At 42.6% G+C, this 27,985-nt stretch overlaps 2 protein-coding genes across 5 annotated transcripts in view; one reads left to right on the top strand and one right to left on the bottom strand.

Annotated features, from left to right (window-relative positions):
• RREB1 (ras responsive element binding protein 1) overlaps positions 1-3,772 on the top strand; it is a 122,132-nt gene extending 118,360 nt beyond the window's left edge. For 2 of the 3 annotated variants that reach the window (XM_084213811.1, XM_084213812.1), the window contains one exon: positions 1-3,772. In XM_084213811.1, the coding sequence (XP_084069937.1) occupies positions 1-506 (506 nt within the window). In that variant the 3' untranslated portion in view covers positions 507-3,772. The other variant, XM_084213813.1, reaches the window with a different exon arrangement.
• On the bottom strand, positions 2,473-26,651 carry SSR1 (signal sequence receptor subunit 1). 2 transcript variants are annotated; one of them, XM_084213839.1, is made up of 10 exons: positions 26,424-26,651; positions 24,321-24,433; positions 22,518-22,605; positions 22,082-22,344; positions 21,617-21,693; positions 19,841-19,919; positions 18,986-19,079; positions 16,617-16,680; positions 4,770-4,829; positions 2,473-4,453 (listed from the first exon to the last, which is right to left on the bottom strand). In XM_084213839.1, the coding sequence occupies exons 1-10, from the start codon at positions 26,506-26,508 to the stop codon at positions 4,429-4,431; spliced, it is 948 nt and encodes a 315-aa protein (XP_084069965.1). In that variant the 5' UTR covers positions 26,509-26,651; the 3' UTR covers positions 2,473-4,428. The 2 variants fall into 2 exon arrangements, with proteins under 2 accessions (XP_084069965.1, XP_084069966.1); XM_084213840.1 differs by lacking the exons at positions 2,473-4,453; positions 4,770-4,829 and having other exon boundaries at positions 11,343-16,680.
• Between the last annotated feature and the right edge of the window lie 1,334 nt (positions 26,652-27,985).

Below are 27,985 nucleotides of genomic sequence, written 5' to 3' on the forward strand. Positions count from 1 at the left end.
GTGAGCGACCTTACAAGTGTCAAACCTGCGAACGGACCTTCACTCTGAAGCACAGCCTGGTCCGTCACCAGCGCATCCACCAGAAAGTCAAAAATGCCCGAAACCACGGGAAGGAGAGCGACAAGGAGGAGACGCAGTCGCGGTGTGGAGAAGACAGCGAGAATGAGTCCAGCCACAGCGGCGCCAACCCCATCTCCGAAAGCGAGTGCGACTCCGCGGGGGGCGTCGGTAGCCACTCATCCCTGGCGGGGAGCCGGAGCGAGCCCCTGGCCGGCATGGTCACGGACTCCCCCTGCGGAGAGGAGAGGAGCGGCGCCTGCCTCGCCGAGCCCACCAAGAGCGCGCAGAAACACGCGGCGAAAGACCAGGAACCGCGGGGCAGCTCCGAGCACGAGAGGCCCTCAGGTTTCATCCAAGACTTGCTGGAGATGCACAGCGCTCCGTCTCCCCTGAATCACATCCTGGCCTCTGCCGACAGCGCGCCTCAGCTCTTGGGGGTGGAATGACTTGCTAGGAGGTTGGACCCGTCTCAGCAGGCAAACTGAAACCAGCAGAGCGAGGTTTCTGGAGTCTGGTTTTGGAAGAGCAACCTTACAGCTACGGGGAAGAGTATGGCAGACTGGACGTGGTGCCATATGCCTTTCAGTATAATAATGCAAGAGACTACAGTATATACTGATTTGAGTGCCTTACTACTTTATTAGATCTTTTGGTATTATAGATTTTTTTCAAAAATGATTTTAATATTTTAAAGAATTATTTGGAGAGGACCCTTTTTCATTTAAGCATTAATGTTACCTTTTGTATTGGTGTGCGTGAGCTTGTTCTTGTATATCTGTGATAGTCGCTGTGTTTGTTCTCTGAGCTGGAAATGGGGCAGTGGGGTGGGAGGCCCTTGGATACCATAGCCAATAACTGGAAGAAAACTGATGTGAATTTCATATGAAATAGTCAGAGGAGATGCAGAGGAGATGTTGATTTATTGTTTTTTTTCTCAGTAGATGTTCTTGCATTTGCCACATGGTGGAGCATTAAGCCTGTTCCAGGCACGAACAATGTGGCAGTTGAAGGTGTTCAAAGTGGTTCAAGCCAAAAGCAGGAAACACAAATGAATTTCAACCTCATGCTTGTTTCCACTTTTCAGCATTAGAAGTGGTCTTCTGAATCCTAGGGGTTTTTTCTGGCCGTCACGGACTGAGCGTGTATACAGAGAAGAGTTACATAGCAACGTAACCTATGGAAATTATGCACCCGCTGTTACATATGTTTGATTTGCTTCAGTATATTATTATTATTATTTTATTATTATTTTATAAATCCATCAGTTCGCTTGTCTCTGCAGTCAGCAGAAGCCAATGGGCAATATTTGCCCACGGAGATGCGTAGCACAGCTTGGATCCCGTCTCGGAGTGTTCTTGACTCACCAGCTTTCACCAGCTCCTCCTCCTCCTCCTCCTGTTGTTGTTGTTGCAGCTCTTCTACTGTACTTTACATGAACCCCTTCCTCCGACCGGAACGTCCCGTGTGGGCCAGCGAGGTACCGAGGTACCGTGCTCGTGCGGGGGCACATCTCCCTCCCTCTCTCCCTCCCTCCGTCCGTCCTTGGCGGCGGGTGACAGCAGGGCCCCTGCTGTGGGAGGGGGGCATTGCCAGTGCTGCAGTGACCTCGCTGCCCTCACCTCGGTGACGGTCACTCACAGAGCAAAGTTTTTCCGTCTTCCAGTGGAAAGCAAGAGAGAAATGCGAGCCTTACCCTCATCTTGCTTCTGTCGTGTTCTAAGAGCAAGAAAATACTACTGGTAATTAAACTACAGATATACGACATGTTAAAAGTAAATAAAATTAATTTAATTAAAGAAAAAAAAAAGAAATAAATTCTTCCTGAGATTTTGGGGTTGATGCTTGAAGACTTGAGGTGTGTGTCTAAATTTCATATCAGTAATTTAACCCTTTTAATGCTGGCAGCTGGAATTTCTTCATATGGCTCCTGTTGCCGGCAACAGGTGACAGACACTCCAGCCACCAATATTGAAGGGGTTAAACGAAATGTATCCTACTGTAGCTGCGCATTTTTAGGAGTGCCCAGCATTTTTGTTGTTCTTGTCGTTGTTGTCGTTATTGTTGTTTGTTAATTGTCCTTCAGTCATGACCTCTGGGACAGACAGAGCCATAATAGCATTGCCGGAGCCTCACTGTGCTATTCCACCACTGCAGCCCCCCAGCCCAGCCCGCACTGTGACCCTCCCTCCTTCCCACCACAGAATCGCTTTTCCTGCTCTCACCAGACATGGAGGAAGTGGGCCTTGGACCCAGTCTATATTATATAATATATATCTATATATATCTATATATTAAAAATTCTCTGAAAAATTTCTGGAGACTGAAATCTCACTGTCCAGAATTCAAAGGAAGAGATACGTTCTTGAGTAATATTCTTGCAAATAGAATAAGAAAAAATGGTTGAGGTATATGTGATTTCTATTTTTTTTTTTTGTGTTTTGGTTTTGTTTTTTTTTTTTTTATTTTTATTTTTAAATAGGGATGTTTGAACCAGTTCAGAAACAAAGCTAACGACAGATATAGATAAATCAATCACAACCAATGATTCATTTGAAACTCTACCCAGGTGCATTCTACTTAATTAAAACCAGTTCACGCATCCCTTAAATTGTTATTACTATTATAATTATAATAATAATTATTATTATTATTTTGGGTATTTTTTGGTTTTTGTAATTTTTTTGTTTGTTTATTTTGGGGTTGTTGTTTTGTTTGGTTTTTTTTTGTTGTTGTTGTATTTTTTTTTTGCAACTCTCCACACTAAACTGCGCAATACTGTGGGGGAGAAGCCATTACTAAACTATATGCTGCAGAACAATGTAGCAAGTAATTAATTCCCAGCAGCCTGCCGGGACATCTGCTAGCAATAATCACTATTGATTTAAAGCTTTATTTAGCCTTTATCTATATCCTAGTAGAGTATAAGGTCTTGCCACATTTTATTGACATTTTTATTAGTTTGACTGAGAACTGTTGCTGTTGTTGGGGTTTTTTTTTGTTTCCCTTCCTCCCCCAATATTAAACTGTGAAATTTATAATGTGTTTAAACTATGGGTGAATCTTAGGCTTTAGTTTGCATGTTCAGCTAATTTGTCTCTATATGATTTTCGTTTGAATCTTTTTATTTTTTTCCTCTCTCAGGGCTTTTACAAAAAACAAAAAAAAAACCAAAAACAAAACAAAAAGAAAACAAAAAAAAAATCTTCTAAAATTCTTTTGCCTGAGTTGCAATGGACTTAACATGGAGATAATTCAATCACTACATTAAGCACTTGACTGTGAAAGCGCAAAAAAATAAAGGAAAAAGAAATAAAAAAGAGAGAACCTTGTTTGAGGCTGTTGTGAAATAACTTTAGGGGGCTATGTGACAGTCTGATTCCATTTTCAGAATGATTCATCTTCTCTTTCCTCTCTGTGTGTCTCCTTTCTCTCTCTTCTCTCTCCACGAAGGAAGTTTAATCCTAGTGATTTCATCCCATGCAGAAAACAGTAATAAATGTGTAGAATTCATATTTTTCTAAAGGGAACTTAAACTGCTGCTACGAATTGTGTACAAGACTGGTTTATGCCACATGAACAGAGAATCACACATAGTTTTGGTACTTTTATTCCTCTTTTTTTCAGTTGTACAGTACTTCCAAATTCAAAATAAAAAGTAAAACTTGTTCTGTATCAAACCATCTAAGCAATAAAATGTTATATTTAAAAATTATAGGTTATTAAATGGGCGTGGCTCTTCTTGTGGGTTTGCGGTGACTTATTCTCTGCCTTAGCTCTGCTGGAGGAGACGTGCAAGCCGGAGTTTGTCTGTGCCAATGGATCACTGTTTCTGTTCCTTTGGTTGATCTGAATTTGAGCTGGACATGATTGCAGCACTCTGAAAACTTGTGCTCATTTTGATCACCATTTTCTGGTAGCCAGGCCCCTTTGACATGCTGCTTGTCTCACAGTGCAGTTCCTCAACGCAGCAACTGAAGACAGCAGAAAATGCTGGTTTTCCTGCATAGGCAGGGTGAGGATTCTTTTTCAGTTAATGGTAGCCCCATGGTCACAGAGGTGAGCATCCTCTCAGCATGTAGTGTACCAGTCACTTTTTTATAAATTAGGTAGATTTCTGCTACCATTGTTTCATTCTTGCATAAATGTTTATGGCTGCAAACTCTTCAGGATGTATTCAAAAGCCACGTGCATGTGTCAAAAACAGACAAATCCTTTGTTTTAGCTTGTCAGAGCTGCCTTAGCTGCATTTTATATGCCTTCCTATAAATAAAACCGATTTCATGGGACAGTGAGCCAAAGAATCATCTGAGTGGTGCATCCAGCTCTGGAGGCCAGGGAATTGCAGTGAAGCAAAGCATCCACATCTTCCTAAGTCCTGCTGCGGTGGTGCTTTCTGGCAGAGAAGTGAACCAGGTTCAGAATGAGAGACAGACTTGGGGGCTGAACTCTGCTGTTTTCCTCCCTCAAGCCTCCTGCACCTTCCCCATGGAGGTCAAAATGCCTCACTTGGTCTGCTGAGGACGACCTTGGTCCCACACCCCCAGGGAGGGACAGGTTAAAGCAGAAGCAGTCAGCCAGCTCAGCCCCAAACCAAGGATATCTGATGAAGTGGAGCTCTGAAGGCTCTCTGGGTGAGTTCATAGGGTGGAAGCATCATTTCTGAGGGAGGAAACCTGTAGAAAATAATTTTTTCTCTCCCACCCACTGACCTGAATCGCCTCTCCTCTCGTGAGACTGATGGGAAGCTCGCATCCAAGTGGCCCAGGGACCTGTCAGGAGGCGTAAAATCAAATGGGATGAGTTTATGTGGCTAGGAAGTGATGGTGACTAATAACTTACAAAACAGATGACTTAGAAAGCACTTGGTTCTTGGTTCTTGGCCACGGAAGGGTATAATTGCAGCCTTTACTCCTTCTACCTCAGTTTGACAGTGACTATTGCCAAGTTGGGAATTACCCTGCTCTTCCTGCCTTGGACAGGGTAACAACCTGCAGACCAGCTGAACTGTGCTCCTTGCTGGCATTTCCCTTTCCCTCTTCCCACCTCCACTCCTTCCCACACTAGCACCCACGGCAGTGATAGCTGGAGCTGGCCTGAAACACCAGGTTAGCAGAGGTGGGGAGGTGGTGGTGGTGTCTCGGTGTGCCGCCTCCAACTTGCTGCTTCCTCACCTCATTCCCTAAAGCTTTTTTTCCCATTTTGGCAAGGGTGAAGCTGAACTTAATTCGTGACATGGAGAGGGAGAGTGGCACAGCCCCTCTTTGAGGCACTGCTGTGCTTCAGGTGTGGAGGTCACATGCTGGCCCAGAGCATTAAAGTTTGGATCCAAGTCCTCTGCCACCACAGGGATGCCCTGGCAGCAAGGGGCACCAGGAAAGTAGATTCTTTTCTGCAGTGTGGAGTGTGAAGCTGTGGGGATGGGCAGGAGATAGCAGGATTGGGGGAAAACTGCCCCAAAACAGAATGTGGAGCCTGGTTGGAGCATCTTGGGGGTTTTTGTTTGTTTGTTTGTTTGTTCTGCTACTGAAAGGCAAACAATTAAAAAGAAATAAAGTTACTTGTTTTTCTTTATGCAGCTAACTCAAAGTAGCCAGCATTTGTGAGATGGGAGGGCTGTACACCTACACCAAGATCTTCAGAAAGTGAATGCAATGAGAAACGATTTGCTGTTGACACTTAACAGTGTTTTGGCCTGTTCTGTTGGAAAAAGCCTTTCTCAAACAAAATGAGTCACAATTCAACTAGCAAAGGTAGCAAGGGGCAAAAGTTTACTTGAAACCTTTTCCTTCTTCACAAGTCTCCAGTTTGGGGAATCATACATGTCATTTTCTTTCAGCATTTCTGTAGTTATGATGGGATTGAAAATGTCACTTTTGGAAACCCTGATGTTCAGGATTATCTGCAAAGGGAGACTCAAGACCCCAGCACAGAATAACCAGCACTATGTCAAAGAGACACAATTTTTTATCACCTACTCTAGCAAAGCAAAAAAAGAAAAGAATGGAGAAACTGGATTGTTCAATTGGAACATCTCTTAACTACTGGACTGGAAAAAGGGGCCACGCCAGGACTTCCCAAAACCTGAGTACTGGGGTAGCCAGCATCAGGAAGGAAAGTGAGTAAAACCTGTACAAGGCACCAGCATCTTTGAGTGTCGTGGGTCAGCTGAGCCCTGCAGCTGAGGAGGAGCTGGAGCTGCATTAAAGTATTTTCATCCCCTTCCTTGGCAGTAATTAATGTGCAAGGGAGAGGCTGCACCCACACTGCAACAGCCAAAGGAGCCGTGAGGGAGATACTGGGATTTGGGCTCCAATCTCTTTGGAAATAAAGGAATTGACTTAGATTTTGAAAACCTCCTCCATGTCAGGGAGGAGCTGAATGTTCCATGAAAAATGGTCTGAGGTTGGGAAGGAGGAAGAGTGTGTACGAGGAAAGGTCTAACCTGCTAGTGGGTTGGTTTGATCTGCATACACATCTGCACCCTGGCTTGGCTGGTGTCTGAGCTGGGGACGTGATGGGTCACCTGGCAGTGTGTGCTCTGCAGCTTGGAAGCACCACATCACTACAGTGATCCCTGGAGTCCTGGCTGTGCTCTGCAGTTCCTGGGTTTGGCCACCAGCCCCACACTGGAGCTGCCCTCCTTGTCCATGTCCTCATGTGCACGCTCAGGGAGTGGGGGAAACAAACATCCAGGAGCATACTGTTGTCCCTGTCTGGAAAGTGGTGACTGCCAGTACCTGCAGAATTGCTGGTGGGTCAGAGGATTTCCCTAGTCTTGGGCAATTAGTGCCATGCTGGATCACAGGATTAGAAAAACTGGAAACAACCCTAAAATGACAGGAGGGACAGCACAGCTGAGGTTCCTGAGCCAACAGCTCTGCTGAGAGTTTGTATGGTCAGTCTGTTCCCCTGGTTTTGAAGTGAAAACATTAACAGGAATAGTGGCTTGTTCATGGAGCCCCTGCCAGAGCATAAAGCATCTCCTGCAGGTGCAGGGTCTTGCACTCAGCAAATTCAGACCTCTTGGCCTTTCTCAACACCGCCTCCATGATGTCCTTCCTTGCCCCCTCAGCTGAGGATTGTGTTTTTGCAATGCAGTTTCAGGGAATGCATTTTTAGGTGATTTAAACTTTTCTCACCAGTCCTGAAAGGATGATTTATGCCAAGTAAGCCCAAGGTGTTTCTCCCAGAGGATGAGTTGGTGTCAGACATAGATGGTGTGTGTCCTTGGCCCTGTGACAAGTCAGGGACTCACTTGTCCAGTGGTGTGCAAGTATTTCTCAGGAAATATCAAAGGACTGGAGGGGAAGGGAAGGGGCAGGGGGAGAACAGCACAGGGAAGAGTGCTCTGGCACAGAATTATTTGGTGTTTTTAGGATTTGTCACCAGCTGCACCACTACAAAAGGTGCAGAAGCTGCAAGAGCACCATCCCTGTGGGCTGCCAGGCCTCATCAGTGGTTTCACCTGGGCAGGGAGACCTATTTAAAACAAGGGGAGGGGCAAAGGTTGGGCTGTGGGCAAGGGGACAGTTGTTTGTGAGCAACATCAAGTGCTGTATTGTAAAAAGATGTTTATGAGGCTGTTTTTCCAGAAGTATCTTTTTTTAAAAAAGGAGTCAATTAGTACCTGGGAGAAAAAGGTACAGCAGAGGGCAGCTGGCCTGCTCAAAGGCAGCAGTGAAGACACAGACTGCTGGCAGGTCACTGCACAGAATAGATGCCCAGAAGATACAGGAGCATCTACCTTGCTGTTGTTGCACGTAAGTGTCACCTCAGGTAAGTGATGTGTAACACATGATAAGCTTGACTGAACTCTTTGGGGAGATGTAAACCTCCAGAGTATTGCCAGGTAAGGGCTCTGATGCCTTCATTTCAAGATGTGTCTGAAATCACCCTGAAGAAGTGAAACTAAATGGAGTTGAGAAGCATTGTTGAGGCTTTTCAAAAATTCTAGTATTGCCTACTTTCATTTCTCAAGACCCCCCTCAGAATACTAAAAAAAATCCTCACAAAAAGGAAGCAGGACTTTTTCATATATTAAACAGTAGTAAAATGGGAAGACTTCTCTGGCTCACCCAGCCTCGCTGCGTAATGCAGTAGAAAATGTTGTAGCAATCCTCCCAACTAGTAGGAACTGAAAATAGCTTTCTCCTTTGCTGTGCTTGTTTATTTCTCCTGTGCCAGATCTGTCTCTTGTTTGGCAGGGAAAACTGCCAGGAGTGTATGAGGAAACTCTGGGCGATGGTGTTTGGAATACGCTGTTGTGAAAGCACTTGAACTTCTCTAGAGCCTTTCAGCAGAGAGCTGTGAAGCAGTTTACGAACATCAGTTAATGAGAGGCTGTAAATAAGAGAAATCTGCTGGAGAAAAGGCTTTTCATCACCAAAGGCCTGATCTGTTTTCACAATCTCAGAGGCAGAGGTTAATGCGGTGAGGCCAGCGCCGCTGTGGGCTGACTTTCCGTCAGTCATTTTTAGCTGTAACCACACGCGGAGCACGGCCCTGCTGCTTGTAAAAATGTGCCAAGGTTGGGACAGAATGTCAGCCAGAGGGGTCGGTGGCTCCAGGACAGGGCCTGCCCCGAGCCCTGGGGTATGAGGAATGGCAGAAATAAATGCTCCTGTGAACACGTGCACAAAGGTCCGTGGGCCCTGCCCTCAGACATGGAGCTGTATTTGGGTAACAAAAGCAATTGGTGCGTCGGCCTTTCCTCTATCTTTTATCTCCTGTTACCTGATCCTGCAGAGAATGACAGTCTAGGTTTGTTGTTTTCAATGAGCAGTACCTGACTTCCAAGGAATCTGTACCCAAAAGAAGTATTTGTACTTTATTTGGGGTGATGGCAGTGCTAGCTGTGAGATGCAGGCTTGCTTTGACCCATATTGCTCCCACGTTTTTGCAACTCAGGCTTTACTGCATGACCTGTGCTTGGGAAGGGCAAAACCTGGCTGTAAAGAGAGACTGTAACCCTTGTAATTGCTGTTTAATTCTACCAAAGCCCAGCCCTACTCGATGCATGGGGCTCCTGGGCAGCAGCTGGGGAGGAGGCAGCACATCTACCTCCCATGTCCTGCTGCATGCACTGCTGCTGAATGGGATCCAGCACTCCCAGATTTGCACACTTTGCCAGAAAAGTCCCTTTTTGGTGGCAGAACATTTAACACCATTTAATCTGCCCCCTTTAAGATGCCTGTATGACTGAAGCTTTACAGGCTCCAAGGTTACGTGCATCAGGTCCACCATACTCCACAGCCAGAGGAAATCAAAGTATCAACCTGCCTGCATACACACAGCAGTCAGTGCAAGCCTGCACCACAACACAGTGAGCCTGACCTTTGATCTTGTGTCTACATCATTCTCTGTCACCATCTTGGAGTTTATACCACAGAGGCTGCCTAGCACAGCTACCCAAGACCCAGAACTCACCAGAAAATGAGCTGGGCTATAGGTGAGGGAAAGGGAGGGATCTGGACAAGTGAGCAACCTGGACACCCTGTGGTAATCCATTGAGGAACAGGATGCATGCTGCCTTTAATACATTTTGTTATTACTTTTTATGAATGCACCTCTTTGACAGTTTTTAACTTTTTTTGAACCTTGAGTCTCCTTAGCAGCTGCAAAACACCTGCTTAAAAATTAAAGTACTTAATTTGAAAAATACTTTATTAAAAATTATAGCAGCTTCTCCACCAGTTCCTTCAGGCAGTGTTTTACTGAACTGCAGCTGAGGGATGTTTGTCAGCAGGTCCTTGGTGGCCTGTACTTATTCCCACTGCACTGCATCAATGACATCTGGCTCCATTCAATTCTATAAATTTGGCAGAATGGCAATAACAGGAGATGGTCCCTGGGGACTGCCAGTGAAAGGAAAGGAGTAACCACAAGGAGTGCTGCAGCTCACTAAAGGAACAGTAAATGACACCCAGTGAGACAGGAGCAGTTCAGCCTCAGGAGGACCTTAAGGGAATGTCTTGCCCTGCATGAGCACAAAGAAAAGCTACTGAGTGATTGTTCTGGCTGCATGACTGTGACTGCTGCCTTGTACTTCACCCTTGGTGTACCTTGAGCTGGGGTGGCGGTAATGGAATGCTGCAGAGCTGCAATCTGCCAGGCCAATACCATAGTAGAAAGGAGATGGGCCCTGAGTAGTGTATTTTCTAAAATACAAACTAAATCTTGCTTCAATTTTTTCTTTGCTGTGGTGCCTAACAGCAAGATGTACTTCCTAGTTTCCAACTTGCTTTATAGCAGCAACAAGTTAGGATTAGTTGGGCAAAATGTCATTTCCAGCTGTGAGAAGTAATTCCACACTCTATGAATGAACCACTATTACAAACAACCAAGCATTAACAGGCTTAAATACAGGCTCTGAGGAAAATATGACACACTTCCAAATCAAATGTTTTAGGGTATTGGAACTTGCTTCTAAATATAACCTGCTATTTTGGTGGCAATGTTTGCCATACTGTGCTCAACAGTCATCAGATGCTATTTAAATTCTAGCTTTTCCTTTTCCATTGGAAACCTGCAGCAAGGCATTTTAACTGCCCTCCTTGCTGTGCAGTCTCCTCTCAAAGTAAACAGGGTGTTGGTTCATTCTTTCTTTCCCTCTTGAAAACTTATGGGTGGAAAACTTGCCAGCTGATACTGGATCAAATCCCCTCTCAGGGCAAGGTCCTGTCTCCTGCTTGCTTCTGCAGGGCTGTGGATCCAGGCTCTGCCAAGGGAGTTCCTTCAGTGTTCTGAGCAGTCTGGGCTCTTTGATTCAGCTTGCATGGAAGAGCTGAATGAGAACCTATCTGTGTCTGAATGTGGTCAAGGTACACATGGGGTTAAAAGATCCAATTTCATTTAACTTCTAAGGAAAACTGGCTGTGGGGCTGGACACCAGGTGGCAGAGGCAGTGTGCCACTATAAACTCCACCTCTGCAATACCTTCGGCTGACCCTGGAGGTGGCCACGGCCCTGAATTTATTTGGCAGTAAATACCAGACACCAGCATTTACAGCTTTTCTGAGTTCAAGCTTCACATTTGTCAGTTATTTTCTGAACAGCACAGACAACTGCAGTGCCCAGACTTATTTCAGTGGCCAGGAAAAAGCGTGGAATGATTTAGAAAGGCCAACACAGTTGCTCTGACCCCTCCCTTTAGATCCTGCTCTCTGAGAAGGGGCTAATGCACTCTGTGTGCTTGTCTGCTAGGAGAAGCAGCTGTCACAGGCTTGGGAGATCCCTCAGCTGGCAGATCTGGGAACTGCTGGCTGTAACAATTTCCATCTAGTGAACTTAGTACTCTATTTCACCTCCAGGGTTAATGCTCCACCACCGCAGCCTCATCTCTATGGAAAATACATGGTGTAGCTCCATCCAGGCCCAGCAGGGCAGGACTGAACCTCCTTCACTAGGACTGTGGGGTCCTCTTGAAAATCTGCTCAGACCAGTGTGAGACCAAGTGCATCAACTCCAATGTTCTCTTTGCTGTGTGAAAGAGACAGCTCTCAAGTGACAGATTCATCATGTGAATTTAGGTGGCACAGGAAAAACCCAGTTGTGATTTTCATGTAGGCTGAACAGATTGAGAGTGATAAGGAAAGGCAGGTTAAATTTCAGCTTTGCCTTATCAGCTAAGGGACTGGAATGTTGTAATGCTGAAATTTTACTGCATCGTGGTTAAAATAAATTTATAGCTAAGACTATTTACATGAGGGGACAGAAAAGACAGCCAGACAGATTTTTAAGATCTCATCTTGGTCTTGGTATCTGTTCTGAGCCAGCTATTGCAATCTATCTATCTTGATATTTTCAGTGAAAGATGAGGCAGGCTTCAAATTCTAGTAAGTTTTATGTGTTCTGGGACCTAAAAATACATCAACACATCTGCTTTTGGTTTTTCCCTCTTTTACCCACAGATATAGCTCACAAATACAGGAGTCCCAGCATTCTTTATTTTTAAACCTTGGTTTTTGTTGGCTTTTTTTCCCCAACAAGCCTTACCTTCTTCTGTTTGGATGCAGCACACCTGCTAGAACTGCTCTTTTCAGAGTTACTGCATGGAATGTGAGCATTTGCTTGATCACACAGCAGCATGCACATAAAAACTGGAAGCATCTGGCCTTCTGCTTCAGCAATCTTTAAGCATCTTAACAGATCCTTTTTATGCTGCCTATGGTTTAACATGAGGTTATTCCTTCTAGAAATGTAGGGCACTATGGCTTGCTTTTAACCCATCAAAATTCAGGAATTTACTGAATATTTTCCCAGGGCCCTCCCTTAAAAGAATTCTATCTTAATTATTAGTCCATTGTCCAAAGCATCACAGAATATTTGCTCAATATTATTTCCATTCCAATTACCCATGTAGAAAGGCAGATTTTTAAGAATGGCATGTTTTCACACTTGGCATATTTGCTACTACCAATTGCTTATCAAGGAAAAGGCCTTTTATTGGTGCCATACTCATGCTTTATTAAAAAAAAAAAAAAAGGCTACACAATGCTAAGAAAAAAAAAATCAAGTATACTTTACAAAAAACCTGCAGCTGTTCTCAAGAGATCTGATCTCACTTATAAATGCAAGTCAGCAGGTAAGAAATTAAATGATAATTTAACACTTCAGTTGCAGTACATCACCTGAACTTAATCATCCAAAACAATCAGTCATTCTTAAATTGACTGTTGATTGTAGCTACATAAACAATCATCTGCATCAACTGATTAGAAAAAATCCCTGGGAAAATTTAGAGATAAATGGAAAAATATCAGAAGAATGTTACTTAGCCCACCTATAAATTTTTGCAGAAACTAAGAGATCTTTCTGGCTTTGCTCTCCTCTGTATGTTAACTGCAACTCCTCTGTGTACTTTAGAAATGTCCAAGTGTAAATCAGCTAAATTCTGGTCAGTGAGGGGATTAAATCAGTACAGTATGGATCTATGTGTACAGCTGCCAACCATTTACACTAGTGCTGTGTCTTACTATCTCCATGGAAGTGTATTGTGCAAGTCCTAAACAACTTCAAAACACTCTTGAAACAGCCCTTATGTCACTCCTATGAGGTAGGTACTGTCCTTCCTTTGGAGAAGAAAAGAGAACAGACTCTCTACTGCTCAGTACATCAAGCACACAGAACAGCACAACCAGCCTACTTTAGTATTTGGCTTTCCTGGATTCAGAGCTCTCACCTGCAACATTTTGTTTAGCACCATGCATTCTAGGAATAACCAGTAAAAGATACTTTTGATTACACCTTTTCCAAGCTAAGGAAGACGTCCAGCATAAATGTTTTAGAACAAGCAGAAGCACTGCCACCTCAACTCTGTTCCATCCAGCTCCACAGCCTACACCTTAATAATTTTGTACATGGAGAATGAACTTCAATCCTTGAATCTGAGAGCAGCCACTCTTCTTTCTCTGATTGAAGGATACTGGGGAAAAAAATGAACTGCTGCCAGAAAGCAGACAGCATACAGAGGGCTACAGGTGTCACATGCAGTTCAAGGGTAGCCTAAATTGATGCTTTGCTGCCTCTGTAGATGTGAACTCTAAAGCTGTTTTTCCTATCCCAAGTGTGGAATTGTTAGGTCTTCACAATTCTTTGAGTAAGTTAAGGAGCCGTGAGAAAGGAATTCACAGAGGTCCAAGCCCATAGTTCATTTGCTCTCTAAAACCATTTTAGGGTCTTTTACTAGTACAGAAACCTTAGCCCACAGCTTCTTCCACAGTTGTCACTCTTCTCAGCACCCTCCAGGAGCACTTGTGTGGCAGTGTAGCAAGCTGGCTGAGAACTGGTAAAAATGCTGGATTATACAGATGCGTGTGCTGCCAAATGGAAATGGGTGGCATTGACAGGCAGAATTGCTGCTGTCTCATCTTTAAGTAGCAAAACTACACCCTACTCAGCTGAGAATAATAATTATATCCAGCAACATACCTGTGAAACTAAGCTATCCCTGTTTAAAAATCGAGTATAAAATTCAAGTACCAAAATAAAAGTTTATAACCAATAAGATAAAGCAACAACTCTATGTCCCCAATTTAAGAAAACTGAGTGTAATAGACTGGCTTATTCACTAGAAATAACACTAGCGATGCCATCAGTTACCACTGCGTGCTGGAATGTTACTGCTAAATTTCAATGGCAGCAAATTAATGAGAAACAAGTAATTAAAAAATGTTATGACATTCATCATGAGCAGCAGTGGTCTACTGGACCCTGCTCTTATGAACTGCTTCTGGCTAAGGAAGTCACTATGAACCACATACAGAGAATGCCAAGTTGTATCATCAGAAAAACAGCCTTGGTACACCTGGACTTTCCCCCTGCTGGTTCCAGTGCAAGCTGCCTTCTCTCTTCTTTCATCCTTAAGCATTTGGAAGTCAGCCACTGACTGCAGAGAAGAGAGCTCAGCCTTCAAATACTTCTTATTTGTAGAAACAAAACTAGGATATTACAAATTAATATCCTCTGTTCTGATCCTTTATCTTTTTTCCTGGCATACCACTGTATCATCACCACCCCGTCAAAGAGTACCTTTAAATCTCAGGAAGAACTAAGACTATACAGTTCAAGATGATCTGTTACAAGAAGGTGAAAAAAGCCCCTCTCAATGCCAGGTTAGAGACACAATCCAAGAGAGGGAGCCTCCAAGCTCAGTGCATCAGGCGCTGCAATCACTATGGGGCTTTAGCATAGGAAGCATTTCATCCATAAACACTCTGTTGAATCAATGCAAACTGGAATACAAGCCTGCAAATCTACCACAGAACCAGTCAGGTTCTATCACTAAAGGCAAATAAAGCTGTTCCACACAATTTGAGTGGAGATGCCCCTTATGAGGGCAGCATTCAACTGTTTCCTAAATGATCTGAATGACAATTAAGCAACCTTAACTGCAAAAAATATTCTGCCTGGACTAGCTGTATTTTCAGGAAGTTGAACAAAGCATCTTCTCCATAGCAGTATGAGTCAATAACACAGTTCTTTCTGGCCAAGTGTGTAACAAAATAGTGCCAGCACAGGTAGATTCAGAGCCTAGATGCTTCAAACACACACAGGATTTGGAAGGATCACTCAGCATTCACTGGCTCAGAAGTTCAGTCCCTGAAGACCAAGTGTGGAACTAAAAGGGCATTTTCACAGGTGGAGATGAGAAAAGGGAGGAAAAGAAGACAACAGAGGCCTCAAATCTACGCCTCTTCCCGAACTCAACAAGCCTTCAGATAACATTCAGACATAGGAAGAGAGGCAGCTGAGATGCAAACAGTTCAAGCCTTGCCCAAGCAAACTGATGTTCTGCAAACTGGCTCTTTTCCCTGTCAGTCAATTCCTGAACACAGTGGATGTGGATCAATTCCTCAGTACCTGGTAATCATGTAAGCCACAAAAGGAAATCTTGCTTTGATTTTGCACACAGCTTTTCTGCTCTACTACTGAACCAACAGGCAGCTAGTGATGAATATACATCTGTGTTACTAGTTAACAAAGACTAGATGAAAAAACTTCAGACCAATGTACTGACCAGTGTAAAGATGTGTCAGATTTAAAAACTGTAAATGGTGAATTAAATAGTTTGCCAATAAAAAGAATTATTTGAATCCAACCGTTTTTCAAATTCAGTTTCAAGTGTGTACAGCAAATCCTTGTAAAGCCTTAAAAAAATAAATTGGTGTCTTGATACATATGACATTCTAGTTTTTAAGAGAGAACCAAGAACTCACTGAAAAGTTGTTCTGGCTTATTCACCAGTTTCTTGAGTAAACAATGCAGAACTACCACTATAATCTGAATACCTAAGATGCTGGCACAATTCGATAACTAACCATTTAACAAACTGGGTATAAAAAAGAAATTTATGTAGTAATACCAATTCAGCACACAAATTCCATGCTTCACAAGTTCTGCTGCTGTGCAGGAATCTTCCTAACATCTATGCAGCTAAGTTCAGATTTTTAGGTCACTGCATGCCCAGATCAAAACAGCAGCAAAATATCTACCACTACAAGCAGCTATACCCAATTGTGCCTTTAGAATGAAGACTATGCAGAAGTTGAGATGATCAGTGCCTGGCCACTGACAGGACCACACACACAAACTTCAGTGTGCGCACCTTGTAAAGAGTAACGTTACTGACTGAATAAGAACAATTGCATTCAGCTTCTGATACAGATATGATACAATCAAGACAGATTAAAGTCACCAGACATTCAGATTAGGGAGAGGAGAGAAATCCTTCAATGACAATGTACAGATGACAAGCCAGCATTACAAAGAACTCTAAAGGCACATTTCAGGTAACACGTTTCTGTTAAGACCAACCGCTTACACACGCAGGCACAAATCTTAATGGCTACCTCCCCCGACCCCCAACAATTTAAAAAAAAAAAATTAAAAGAGAAGTGCATTTTCAGTAATATTAACACCATTCAGTTAATCTGTTCAGTCCAAATGTTTAGCAGAATTTTCCTTATGGTGGTATGGGTTCTCTGCACTACTCCAATCCAAAAAAACCAAACAGGCAGAATTAGTAAAGGTTCAACTGTTGCACTAGTTAACATTACTCATCAGAGCCCACTGGTCTCTTCTGTGCCCTCTTGTAGGGCAACCTCCTCGGAGAAGCTTTATCTAGATTAAAAAAAAAAAAAAGAAAAAAAAAGAGATAGTTGCATCAATTGCAATTGCTACATGAGCATGTATTTTTCTCCTCCCAAGCACAAGACAAGTTGCCCTTCTAGTGCAATGCATCACCACAGAGAAGTCGTTTCAAACAACTTGTTAAGGCTTTTTAACTACCAGCACTGTAAATAGAAGGCAACAAAAAAATACATTTCCATTCTGTAACATGCAACAACAGGGTAAAGTTTGTTCTATTTGTCAGTTACTAAAATGCAAAAAAACCCAACCCCAAAAAAACCCTCTCTTCCCTATGTGAAACTCCAGGCTTTGCTGCTTAGAAAATTTTCATGTTCAGTAATTACACTTTTAGAAAGTTAAATGAATTATTTTGATGGCCACTGCCTTGAGTTTACATGGCTGAAGAATGTAAGATTGGCTCTTCTTTAGACAGCTATGTCTTGCATATAATATTTCCACATTCATACAACTAACAGCAGAAAAAAACTGTTGTGGAAAGCTGCACTTCTCCGGGAAGCATCCACATTTGACTGGATGACCTTTAAGGCTCCTTCCCAGCCAAACCATTCTATGGTTCTACGATTATTGCAGAGGATATTTTCAATAATCTTCTATACTTTGCATGAAGTGCTGAAGTGATTGCTAAGTGCATCTGGTGACTAATTTTCTTAAACAGAACAATCTCCAATAACCTCCCTGGTTAGAATATGTGCAAACACAAGGAGCAGCCATCATGCCCTTACAGGCCAATCAGTACAGTATGAAGTGTCAATAATAAAAAAAGTCAAGAATATCTGAGATCTTGAAGGTCATTATTTTAAAGAATTCTAGTGTAGAGTTCTAACTGAAACTAACCTGGAGCTGAGAAAAACCACAATTAAGAACAACTTAACCATTCATTTTTCCTAAACTTCAAGTGTTCAGATATGAATACTTATTTGGTTTAAGAAAAGGATGGTGGTGGGGCCCAAACATGACCAGAATTTGAACCTTTTTAAAGTCAGCTTGCTGTTTAGCAAAAAGTAGCATTCAGACCTTCAGTTTTTCTTGCTAGATGGAGGCTTTTCAAATTCCTGTGTCTGGATTTTATACTACTCTAGTGTCTAACAGAAGAAAGCGTACAAGAAAGCTTTTGTCTTCACAAGTAAAGCACTAGTCTTTAAACCTATGCTGTGTAAGTACTCTTAAAAAGGGTAAAGGAACACCACAGCTAAGGTCTCTAGTCCTTCTGCACCAAATATGCTTATTTGATCAAAACAGCAGACACTGCCTAGTAAGAGTAATGCCTGCAAAGGGTTTTGGAACTCTCTGCATCTCATGTAGGATGCACTTCACTGAGGCTTTCCCACCTCACAGTAGTGACTGCTACTGATGGCAGGAGTTTATCAGCCTGATACACCAAGGTGAGCAGGGAAGGCAAGATAAACATCTGCCTTTTAGAAAAAGAGTTCTGGGAACCGTGAGAGAAGACAACAGTACTTCATTAATATTCTACTGAAACTATGTTCCTACAATATAACCAGAAATATATCCACAAAATACATGAAAACATAAATTTAGAAGTATATAAAATGTATGTCATTGTGTGCATCTGTTCTGCATCTTTCACTGCTCATGCTACACCACCAGTCACAGCATGCAGGAAGCTGTACTTCTATCCATGCCTAATTATTACATTGACAACACACTAAGCACTTTTCAGTTCACAAAGAGTTCGCCTCACCTCTTCTACTTTGCACTGAAGCCATGGGAAAGCAAAAGAGAAGAGAGAGTAAGAGAAGTTAGAAATATCCACAGTCTAAAGAAATCAGATATTGGGTTTAGTGTTGGCATTTCAGGTATCAAGTAGAACTTTTGGATTTGTGAAGGACATGAATAACAAGTATTTACGTGACTTCAGTTAAAACACACTTCTAATGCTTATTTAAGACTTTGGTCTATAGGTAAACTTCCAAACAACTTACAGAAACTCTGAGATGACATCTATTTTCTCCTATTTAAACCATCTTTGCAATCCAGGTTTTGGGTAGAGATCTTATGCTGTTGAAAAATATTCTACAGAACAAATTGTAAAAGTCACCAGTAGTCATTACCTTATCAACCAATAAAGCTTGTTCAACAAAGAATGGGCTGCTAAAGTAATAATCTTATGTTTAGAACAGCGCTTGAGACAATTTGTTATTCTCTAGAAAATACATGCTCTTCTAAGAAATCGGTATCAGCTGCTTACTCAGCTACAATTAATTGGTCAAGTTAAGTTTGCTATGGTCTAGTTTGTGAAAGGCAGACTACTTACTTATTTGATTTAAAGTTTCTTGGGGAATCCAGCTCATATCAACATCATTCTGATTTGATGTTCCCATCTCTACTTTCTGTACTGGTCTTTTCCTCTGAAAATTCAAGAAAGAAGAAAGATTTTTCTTTTAAGTAAGACTTGGATAGGTGAAATATTAGAAAATACTAAAAAAGCTATATATAGGGAATTACAATTATTTCACTAAGGTAGAAACTTAAGGCTAGTCAATGCACAGAGCTGTCTTTCCCATTAGCAATTTATCCCCTAAGCTTTTATTACCACTTCTAATACCTCACAACACTTATTCCACATTAAGGCACCAAGATTTCATGCACACGTGGGCAAATTCATGACACCATTTGTTGATGATCAGTCGAACTTTGTGGCAAGTTTTACTTTGCTTTCTCAGATTAGTACAATATTCTCACATGTGACCCGACCTTGCAAAATAATCAACATTACGGCAAAACTTTGCTAAGAACTAAATAAAGGACTGACAGCTGTTTTCCCCTGAAGTTTGACCTGGATTAGACTAATAGGCAGAAACAGAGAACATGGGGAAAGTTAAGTACTGAATCAGTAGACACAGACACCCAGTGATTACAAGGTATTCCAATTCAGCCACTTCAGTGTGGAGCCAAAGGCCAGACCCAAAGGGCACGAGGTGCAGCAATCAAAGTATCTTCCATTAGGAACATTTTTAAAGAACATTCTAGTTTCCCCAGTAACCTCTAAGGTTCTAAAAATAAATCTTGCACCTTTACCATCATATGCCAGAAGCAATCATTGAATTGCTTTCTTTTCACATCAGAAAGGTTTTGTATTAACAAGTACACAGACAAACACACTACCCACCTTCCTAGACTCTAGCAACTGATGTAGGCCAACAATGACCAGCAGACCAAGTCCAGCAAGGAACATGTACATGAAGATCCTTTAAAAAAGTTTAAGAAAAAATGCATTAACTAAAAATGTCAAGTTTTGAAGACAGCTTATGAAGAGGCATAGAAGTTAAGCCTAACTTTGGCCATGTGTCCACTGAAACTTTCCCAAGAACATCTGTAGGAGGCAAGTGGGGAAAATACCCAAGGAATCTGAAACTAAAATTCTAACATCTATAATGTAATTATTCTGACTTGGATTTTAGAAACTGTAATCATAATTCCGAACAACAGAACGTTTGAAAAACGCTGTATAAATTAGAAAAATGTTATAACAAATAAATACTAAGTAATTTAGTAACTTCAAGAATTCTTTTGCACTATCACGAAGTTTCAAGATATTGGGTCACAAGCAATATTTAGGTCTGTGACAGCTTTCATCACTTATAAAACCCTTGAAAGTCTATTATATGCTTTTAGCATGCTATTGCAAAGCAAGTACGGCTAGGACACTATTAATTTGCAACAGAGCTTTGAAAGACTTTGCTTATCTTGCTTTGTGTTCCACTGGTAGAATTCTACCTACAAAATCAATTTTCTTAATCTGTGCATTCTGGTTTGGTTTGAAGAATTTTACCCGAAATACCTGTTGATACTTAGCAAGAGGTAAACATAAGTTATAGCTAAAATTGACTTTGGGATTAAGGAATTTACAGGTAAAGAACTTATTCCAAGCTGAACATCTGAACTCTCATTTATGATAAAGGAAATAATGGAGTTAAACTCTAGAAGATACTTATTTTCAATACCTGTTATAGGGCAGTTATTATCTGTTCACAGGACATTCACACAAACTGATTCTAGTATCTGAATTGTTTTGAGAGCTCCTTTTTCAGAGCATCACACATTTTCATGTGATCAACCGTTCTTTCATTTATACCATTGTATTTGAGAATTACAAATGAATGCAAAAGTTATTTCTTTTGGATGACCTTTTTTAAAATGGAAGCTTGCTCAACAGGCAATTTCTACCTGTGGCAAGACAGTTCACATATTCAGCATTGTCTACAAGTATTTCTGAAGATTGACTTTTTTAACACACTTCACTTAAAATTCCATTCCAGTGCTACAATATTTAATAGCATTTTAGCACAGCATATGCTTGAAAGATATTTGGTGTGTCAGATCTACCTAAGTCTGAAAAAAATCACTCCTGAAAGATACCTACTACAGACAGGGGTTAGAGAAACTCATTCTTTGCTGTGCTATTTGGTACTCCAAATAAGTCTTTTAGTTTGTGTAAACTTAGATTACACTGCAGTGTTCCAGAAGAAAGCTATTCCAGTCCTGACAGCAGGACCCACAGCCTGATACTATGGACTCTCTGCATCTTTTAACTCTTAGGAAAAAGCACAGTACCATAACAGAAGCTTAACAGCTTTGAATTGCTATGTAGCTGAATAACATCAGGTCCTATTCCAGGCTTAAGCCCTATGAGCTAAAGCACATCTGTCAGCTTCTCACTGACACAGTATCAGTCCTGAAGATTCCCACTAATAATAGAGATCTTGATTTTGGAAAAAGTTTGTATTTTCAGTATGTATTTTCTGTCAAATGCTGTCAAATCATACACAAAACACAGCAGATCTAACACTCAATAAAATGATAATATAAGAACTATTTTCAATGGCACCACCAATAACCTGTTCTACCAGTGCACCAACTAAACCAGGATGTCCAGTCTCCTTACGTTTCTCCATCCAGCCCATCTTCTTTTTCAATAATTGTAACAGTTTGATTGAAGACAGCATCCTGAAAAATGTTGCCCTAGAACAAAGTTTGCACATAACGTTTTAAATTCATTTCTTCAACACATACACAAACATTTACCTTTTTCCATGTTCTTAGAGAAATTCTAGAAAGCAGCAACTCCTGCACAAGACTTTCTTAAGGCTGCAAGTTTTGCTAGTTTCACTCAACACATAAAAGCACAAATGTTTGGTTGCCCTCTACAGTTCTAAGACGCCCCAGCTTCCACTGCTGATACAACTTTAGGTGCGTGTAGGCAATCACTTGCTATGCTTATGTGTCCACTGATTTGCTTAAATACTACAAGAGGCATTCACTCTCTGGAGAGGTACTTGACTAAGTAGTTCCTTCCTGACACCTCCAGAAGAATTAGAAAGACTCAAATGAATTGGAACATTAGGCTTACACTTGCATCTCTGTAGTTGAGATTGATAACCAGCCCAAAAGGACGACCACCCATAGGCTCAGCAGGGATGAAGGAGTACTCAAATGTGGCTTGTCTCTGTGGTGGAACTACTGTGTTCAGAGAGAGAGCTGTGAAGTTCTGGATGTAAAACTGGTAGTCTTGAGGGTACCGGAAAGAAGCATCAAGAGACTCGACAATGAAATCCTCTGTACCCTTATTGGTGAAGCCCACCAGAAATTTTACAATGTTGTTCGCTGGAAAGTCTGAAACACAAGAAAAAAAAAAAAAATCTACCATGAGAAACCTCATGAACCACACACAGCCAATTCTAAACAGAGAGCATCTAGAACAGATTCTGTGGTTTCATTGTTTCAGGAAACACTGATGTAGTCTAAGCAACAGTAATGAGAATGGTGGATTAGCAGAAGACTCTTACCTTCACCTTTCACAAATAAGATGGTTGTATCAGCACTGGGTGAGGCTTTAGGTTCTCCTGACAAGTCTTCTTCCTCTTTTTCTTCTGTCTAAGACAAGAGACTTTTTTGAAAAATCCTATAATGAACAGTGAAGCAAAAACCATGCTTGGTTCATGAGAATCCCATGTGTCAAAGCAAGCAACAGTGGCAAGTATATGTACCAAATCCTGCTCTTGCAAGATTAGCACCAGTCTGTTCTCCCGCTAGATTTGCTGAGCATCCCTTTCAGCATTTATCTACTTGTTATATTTGACACAGTGACTAATCTGAACCACATTTAGCTCTATTGAAGGGTTTGGAATCAAAAAGCATCAGTAATGCTTCTGTTTGGGGGTGGAAGGAAAAGAATAGAATCTAAATGTTAAGTGTTCACATCTAAGTTACTTCCAGTTAGAAAACAAGCATTTCAAAACAAAGTCAGTCATAAAACAAATGAGTTACTGTCACTACAGAGAGTGTTTATGGCAGCTTTCTATTCAGTTTTAATTAGTTAAGTGTCATGTATGCCTGGAAATAGTTAGGCTGTTAGAACTACATAAGTCCATACAATCACTTGTTCAAGTTCACCTTGTGATGAATCACTTTTTAATTTGACAACTGCAAGCATTAAGGGTTTATTTTCCACTTGGGAATCATGGTATCATCACTGTCCCCATCAAACAAAAACAAGGCTGACCCAGTATTGAACAGTCTCAGCTAAGTGTTGAGAAGTCAGTTGGATCATTTGATTTCAGTGCTAAAACAGCCTCCTGAAGCAGTGGAAATCCTACTGGGTCAGTCATACACATACCATGAACTAGGGAACCAGAGCGGAGCATGTAGCATCTTGATTCCAAGACACTGCAAAAAACCCTTTTATTTGAGTGACAAATGAAAGAAACTGCCTAAAAAGCACCTTGTTTTGTACCCGAGTCAAAAATAATTAAAAGGAAATTACATCCAAAAGTTTATTTAATAATATTCTGTCAATGTTGACATAGTATACCTTCTACAACTTAGCAAAGCTGGTCAACCACAAGCTCACCAACTTAATAACAGCAGTAAAATCTCATAGAATCAAGTAACACTTTATCAAATCTGCATTTTTGTTTTGCATGTCTTCTCCTACAAATGCCCACCAGAGATTTGAAAAAATTTCGCACCATTCTAAGCGTGCCTAACACTCCACTGCTATAAGTAGATCACAAAACTACGTAAAACATTTCACTTTTCTGGCTAATTTTTTGAATTTGTGGTGTAAATTAAGTTAGCTGTATTTTTTTAACAAGGGTTTTAGAACTCATTCTGAGCTTAACTAAGAACTCTGTTGCCCCTAGAAATCAGTATCAAAGAAGTCAGAATGAAGTAGTTCTATCCCCCAATGTTCTTCTCAGTTTACTGAGGTGCAGCTTCAGATAGAAAAGGACTACAGAGGGTTTCTACGAGAATATGGTTCTCTCACTTGGTGGTTTGTTTTTTGGTTTTTTTTTTTTTTTGTGTTTGTTTTTTGTTTGGTTGTTTTGGGGTTTTTTTGTGGGTTTTTTTTGGTGGCCTACAGTTTTGATAGTCAGAAATCAGGTTGTCCCCATGTGACTTTTCAACTGGTAATTCAGAAACAAAAGATAAATCCTTCTGATACTTCAAACTGAACACAAGCTTAATCAGACACATGGAAATAGCCACCTGAAAAAAGCAATGTAAGTAAATTGAATTATTTAAGTTATCCAGCTTCAAGCACTTCCAGTCTAATTCATACTTTTGAAGTAACATTCATGTACAATTACCAAGTCTGTTGGCTCATCTTCTTCAACTTCAGCTTCATCATCCTCATCTTCAACTATAGTATCTTCCACAGCTTCCTCATCTTCTGTAGCATCTTGAGCTGCAACTAATAAACCTACCAAAACAAAATGCAAATATAATAAAGTCTTTTAAAGGTCTAGTTAACCAACAAAAAACTGATGTTTAAGTACAACTCTCGAACTAATGTTTGAGGAACTTCTTAAAAACCTGCCCAATACAGTGTTTTGAAGCCTCAGTTGCAAAATACTCCTATTCAAATGATGCCTGTGTTGATCTTTCAGCCTTATTCCTTTGCTAGAAACTCTCTCATTTACTAATTTATCCGCCACTAAGTTCAAAACCAAAAATTTACAGCGGGATGACAAGAAGTTCGGCATTCCCACAGGCAATGCCTAAATTTGCAAAAGGCAACCAAGTTACATTAAACATATGAAAATAATTCAATGTTGCAATTACAAAAGTGAAAATAAGCCCTTGGTATTGACAGGAAATTAATTTGTAACTACTGTTTCTTTTAAGACTAGCAAGTCTAACAAGTTATTAGCACGCTGGTAACAGAACACTTTGAAAGGTACCTAAAAAGTTACTTTGGGTTTTTTTGGGTACTTATTTTCATCCAAGTTTTGAAACCTAAAGAATATCTTTTTTACCACGATCTCCTCAACATCGTGCATAGCCATCTATCCAACAGAACCACACCACCAGTCAGAAAAGAAACATGACCTAGAGCAAGGCTCCAAGACAAGTGCAATCTGATTGCCTCTTTGCTTTCCTGGAGCCAAGCCTCATACATTCAAACACTGGGCAAATATGATTAATAAAAATACTGGCCACGGGACAAGGTTCTGTCTGTTTGCAGTTCAGAGCACATGCAAGCAAGGCTGAGAGCTAAACCATGTGCACAAAAAGACAGGTTTGGGGTTTTTTAAACAAATGTGTTTTCTGAATATAAAAGAGTAGAAATGAATGGATGACTGATTTACATAGGACTGAAAAAAGACCTAGCTGCTATAAATATAAAATTTAAAAGAAATATTTTAAAATTTTCATGGGAAATAGGAATCCTTGAGCAGGACAAGTGCATCCAAGGACTTAAGAATTGCCAGTCAGTGCTAGAGAGAGCAAACCCAGCCTCTCCCCTCAAGTATCTTCAGAAGGCACACTCAAAGACGTTTGCTCGACCATGTGCAATACTTAACCTAAGCCTTAACTACAGTGATTTTATTTGATGTTTTAAACTTGTAAGTGTGGAAAAAATTTATTTCTACAAAAATGCTTACAAATAAAGCTGGGGGATTTTAAATTAAAAATGAACGGCATACAGATAGGCTGTAGGCACCCTTGGCCATCTGCTGCCCAGAACACCCTCAGACCCCTCACGGTGTTTTCGACGGATGTCACAGGGGCTGATGATGTGGCAATAGCGGGAGAGCTCTGCGAAAGGACTCGCACAGGCGTGAGCTGCAGCCCACTGCAGGAGCTGGGCGAAAAGCCTTCCCAAACTTAGTAGTAGGGAGGCAATTTCCAGATCGTGAATCAGATAACGCCACAGCGTAAACAGAGATTAGCGCTCCTCGGTGTCGCCAAGGACACTCGGGGGGTGGCGGCAGACGAGGTGGGAAGGCAGGGTGGCAGCCAGCGCATCTGCTAGGGAATGTGGCAACCAGCACCGCGGGCGAGCGGGGAGAGGGCAAACCCGCCGCCGCCGCCTCCGGAGGGGCAGTCCGGCTCTCCCGGGCCGCTGTCACGGCCGGGCCCGAGGCCGGTGCCCGCAGGGCCCTGCCCGACACCGCGGGTGGCCGCGCCGGGAGGGGCCGGAGCGCGGCCCTGCTCCCGCCAGGCGCCCTCGGACGGGGCCGGGCCCCGCGGGCACCGCAGCCCCGGCAGCGGCGGCCGCCACGTGCGCGGGCGGCCGGGGCGATGAATGAGCGGAGCCGCCGCCGCCGCCTCTCGGCAGAGCTTCCGCAGGCCCGGCCGGAGCGGCTTCCCCTCCCCGCGGCGCCACGAAGATTCCCCCACACACCCACACACACACACCCACCCACCAGCCCCGCTGCCCGGCAGTGACGGCCGCCCGCTCTCACCTGGGCCGCCGCCAGCGCCCCCGAGCAGCAGCGCGGCGGGGAAGACGAGCAGGGCGAGCAGCAGCAGCTGCGACAGGCGGCTCATGGCGATGATGAGGATGACGGTGACCTGAGCCCTCCCGCGCACCCTGTCCCGACGCTGGCTGCCGCGGCGGGATGTCTAAATGGCGGCGGCGGGCGCTGGGGCTGGAGCGGCAGCTGGAGCCGCCTCCCCCCGCTGCTCCATCCGGGGCCGTACCCGCCCCGCTCCGCCTCCGCGGACGTGGCTCGGCCGGGCAGGAGGCGCGGCGGCCACGTGAGCGCCCGGCGGGGGCGGTGCTTCCTGCGCTCCCGGCGCGGCGTCCCATTCCCGGGACGGGCCGGCGGCACCGAGCCTCCCGGGCCGGGAGCCTTTGGACAGCGCTCCCGGGACGGGCCGGCGGCACCGAGCCTCCCGGGCCGGGAGTCCTTGGACAGCGCTCCCGGCGCGTCGGGCGGTCCGTGGTCCTGCGCGGCGCCAGGGGTTGGACTTAGACGGTCCTCGTGGCCTTGCAAAATGTGGAATTTGAGGTTGTAATCTGTCAAATAGCAGCCAACAAGCAAGCTCTGTGTGATGTCCGGGTGTTAGAAAGACAAATTAGTTCTCGGTAGAAGTGCGTTGTTGAAGTTTAGGCCTTGACATGCTACAATGTTCTCAGACCTGGGCAGAGCCTGGGAAGAAGGATGTAGCAATAATAGTGGACACAAAGAATGCAGAATTTCCAGGCCACAAGGACATTTGGCAGAACTCTCAAGATAAGGACAAAACTTAATAAACACAGTAACTGTGCTGAATTACATCTGTGTGGATAAAAGGCAATTCTGGCACATGGAGATCACAGCCACCGACTCATGGACCGCCGACCCCAGAAACCCCCTAAGCAGACTCCTAAGCAGCGAAAGACTGAGCATGTGGACTAATTAGCATGAGAAGTGAGAGACTCATTAACCAATAAAAGATAAAATATGACTAAATGAAAGAAATATGTAACTTGTCGATAATGAACGTTAATGCCTTAGTTTGCTAAAATGTATAAATAGTGAAAAGTTTTGATAGCTGGTGTGCTTGACTTGTGGAATACCACTGAGCAGCCAGGCTGGTGCAACTCTGGAAAAAAATTATCAATGTCTCTCTTGAGTGTGAAATTATTGGTTTATTGCACACCAGGTGACAAGTCCAGTTTTTTCTGGACAATAGTGGATCCCTTCCAATTCAGAATATTCTGTGATTCTGTGGGAAGTAGGCCAACATACCTCTGGAAAGACCAAAGATAAAGCACAGTACTGAAACAAAGGTGTTACTGAAATATCATATTCCCATGTTGCTCTAGAACTGCTGGTTTTGAGTCATATATTTGCTGGTTTAATTAAAAGGTTTCCCAAAGCATGATAGGCAATGAATATGATACTGATACATTGCCTTTATCTCCGTAGACCTTTTGTTAAATGCAATGTAAGGGATGTTAAAAAGGGAGAGCTTTCCCAAACCCTACTATCAAAACATCCAGTGAAAATAAAAATGCCAAACCAGCCTCCCTCCATGC

The sequence above is a fragment of the Fringilla coelebs genome, assembly GCF_963513975.1.
Source record: "Fringilla coelebs genome assembly, chromosome: 1".
NCBI classification, from domain to species: domain Eukaryota; kingdom Metazoa; phylum Chordata; class Aves; order Passeriformes; family Fringillidae; genus Fringilla; species Fringilla coelebs.

What these genes read in the sequence shown, in the direction of transcription:
- SSR1 (XM_084213839.1), bottom strand. Translation starts at nt 26,508, where the DNA reads ATGAGCCGCCTGTCGCAGCTGCTGCTGCTCGCCCTGCTCGTCTTCCCC. An exon ending in AGAAACTTTAAATCAAATAA is followed by an intron (nt 16,681 to 18,985) that starts GTAAGTAGTCTG and finishes TTTTTAATCTAG; the next exon opens with ATAAAGCTTCTCCGAGGAGG. An exon ending in CGAGAGGAGAGGCGATTCAG is followed by an intron (nt 4,454 to 4,769) that starts GTCAGTGGGTGG and finishes CTTCTCTGCCAG; the next exon opens with AAAGCACCACCGCAGCAGGA.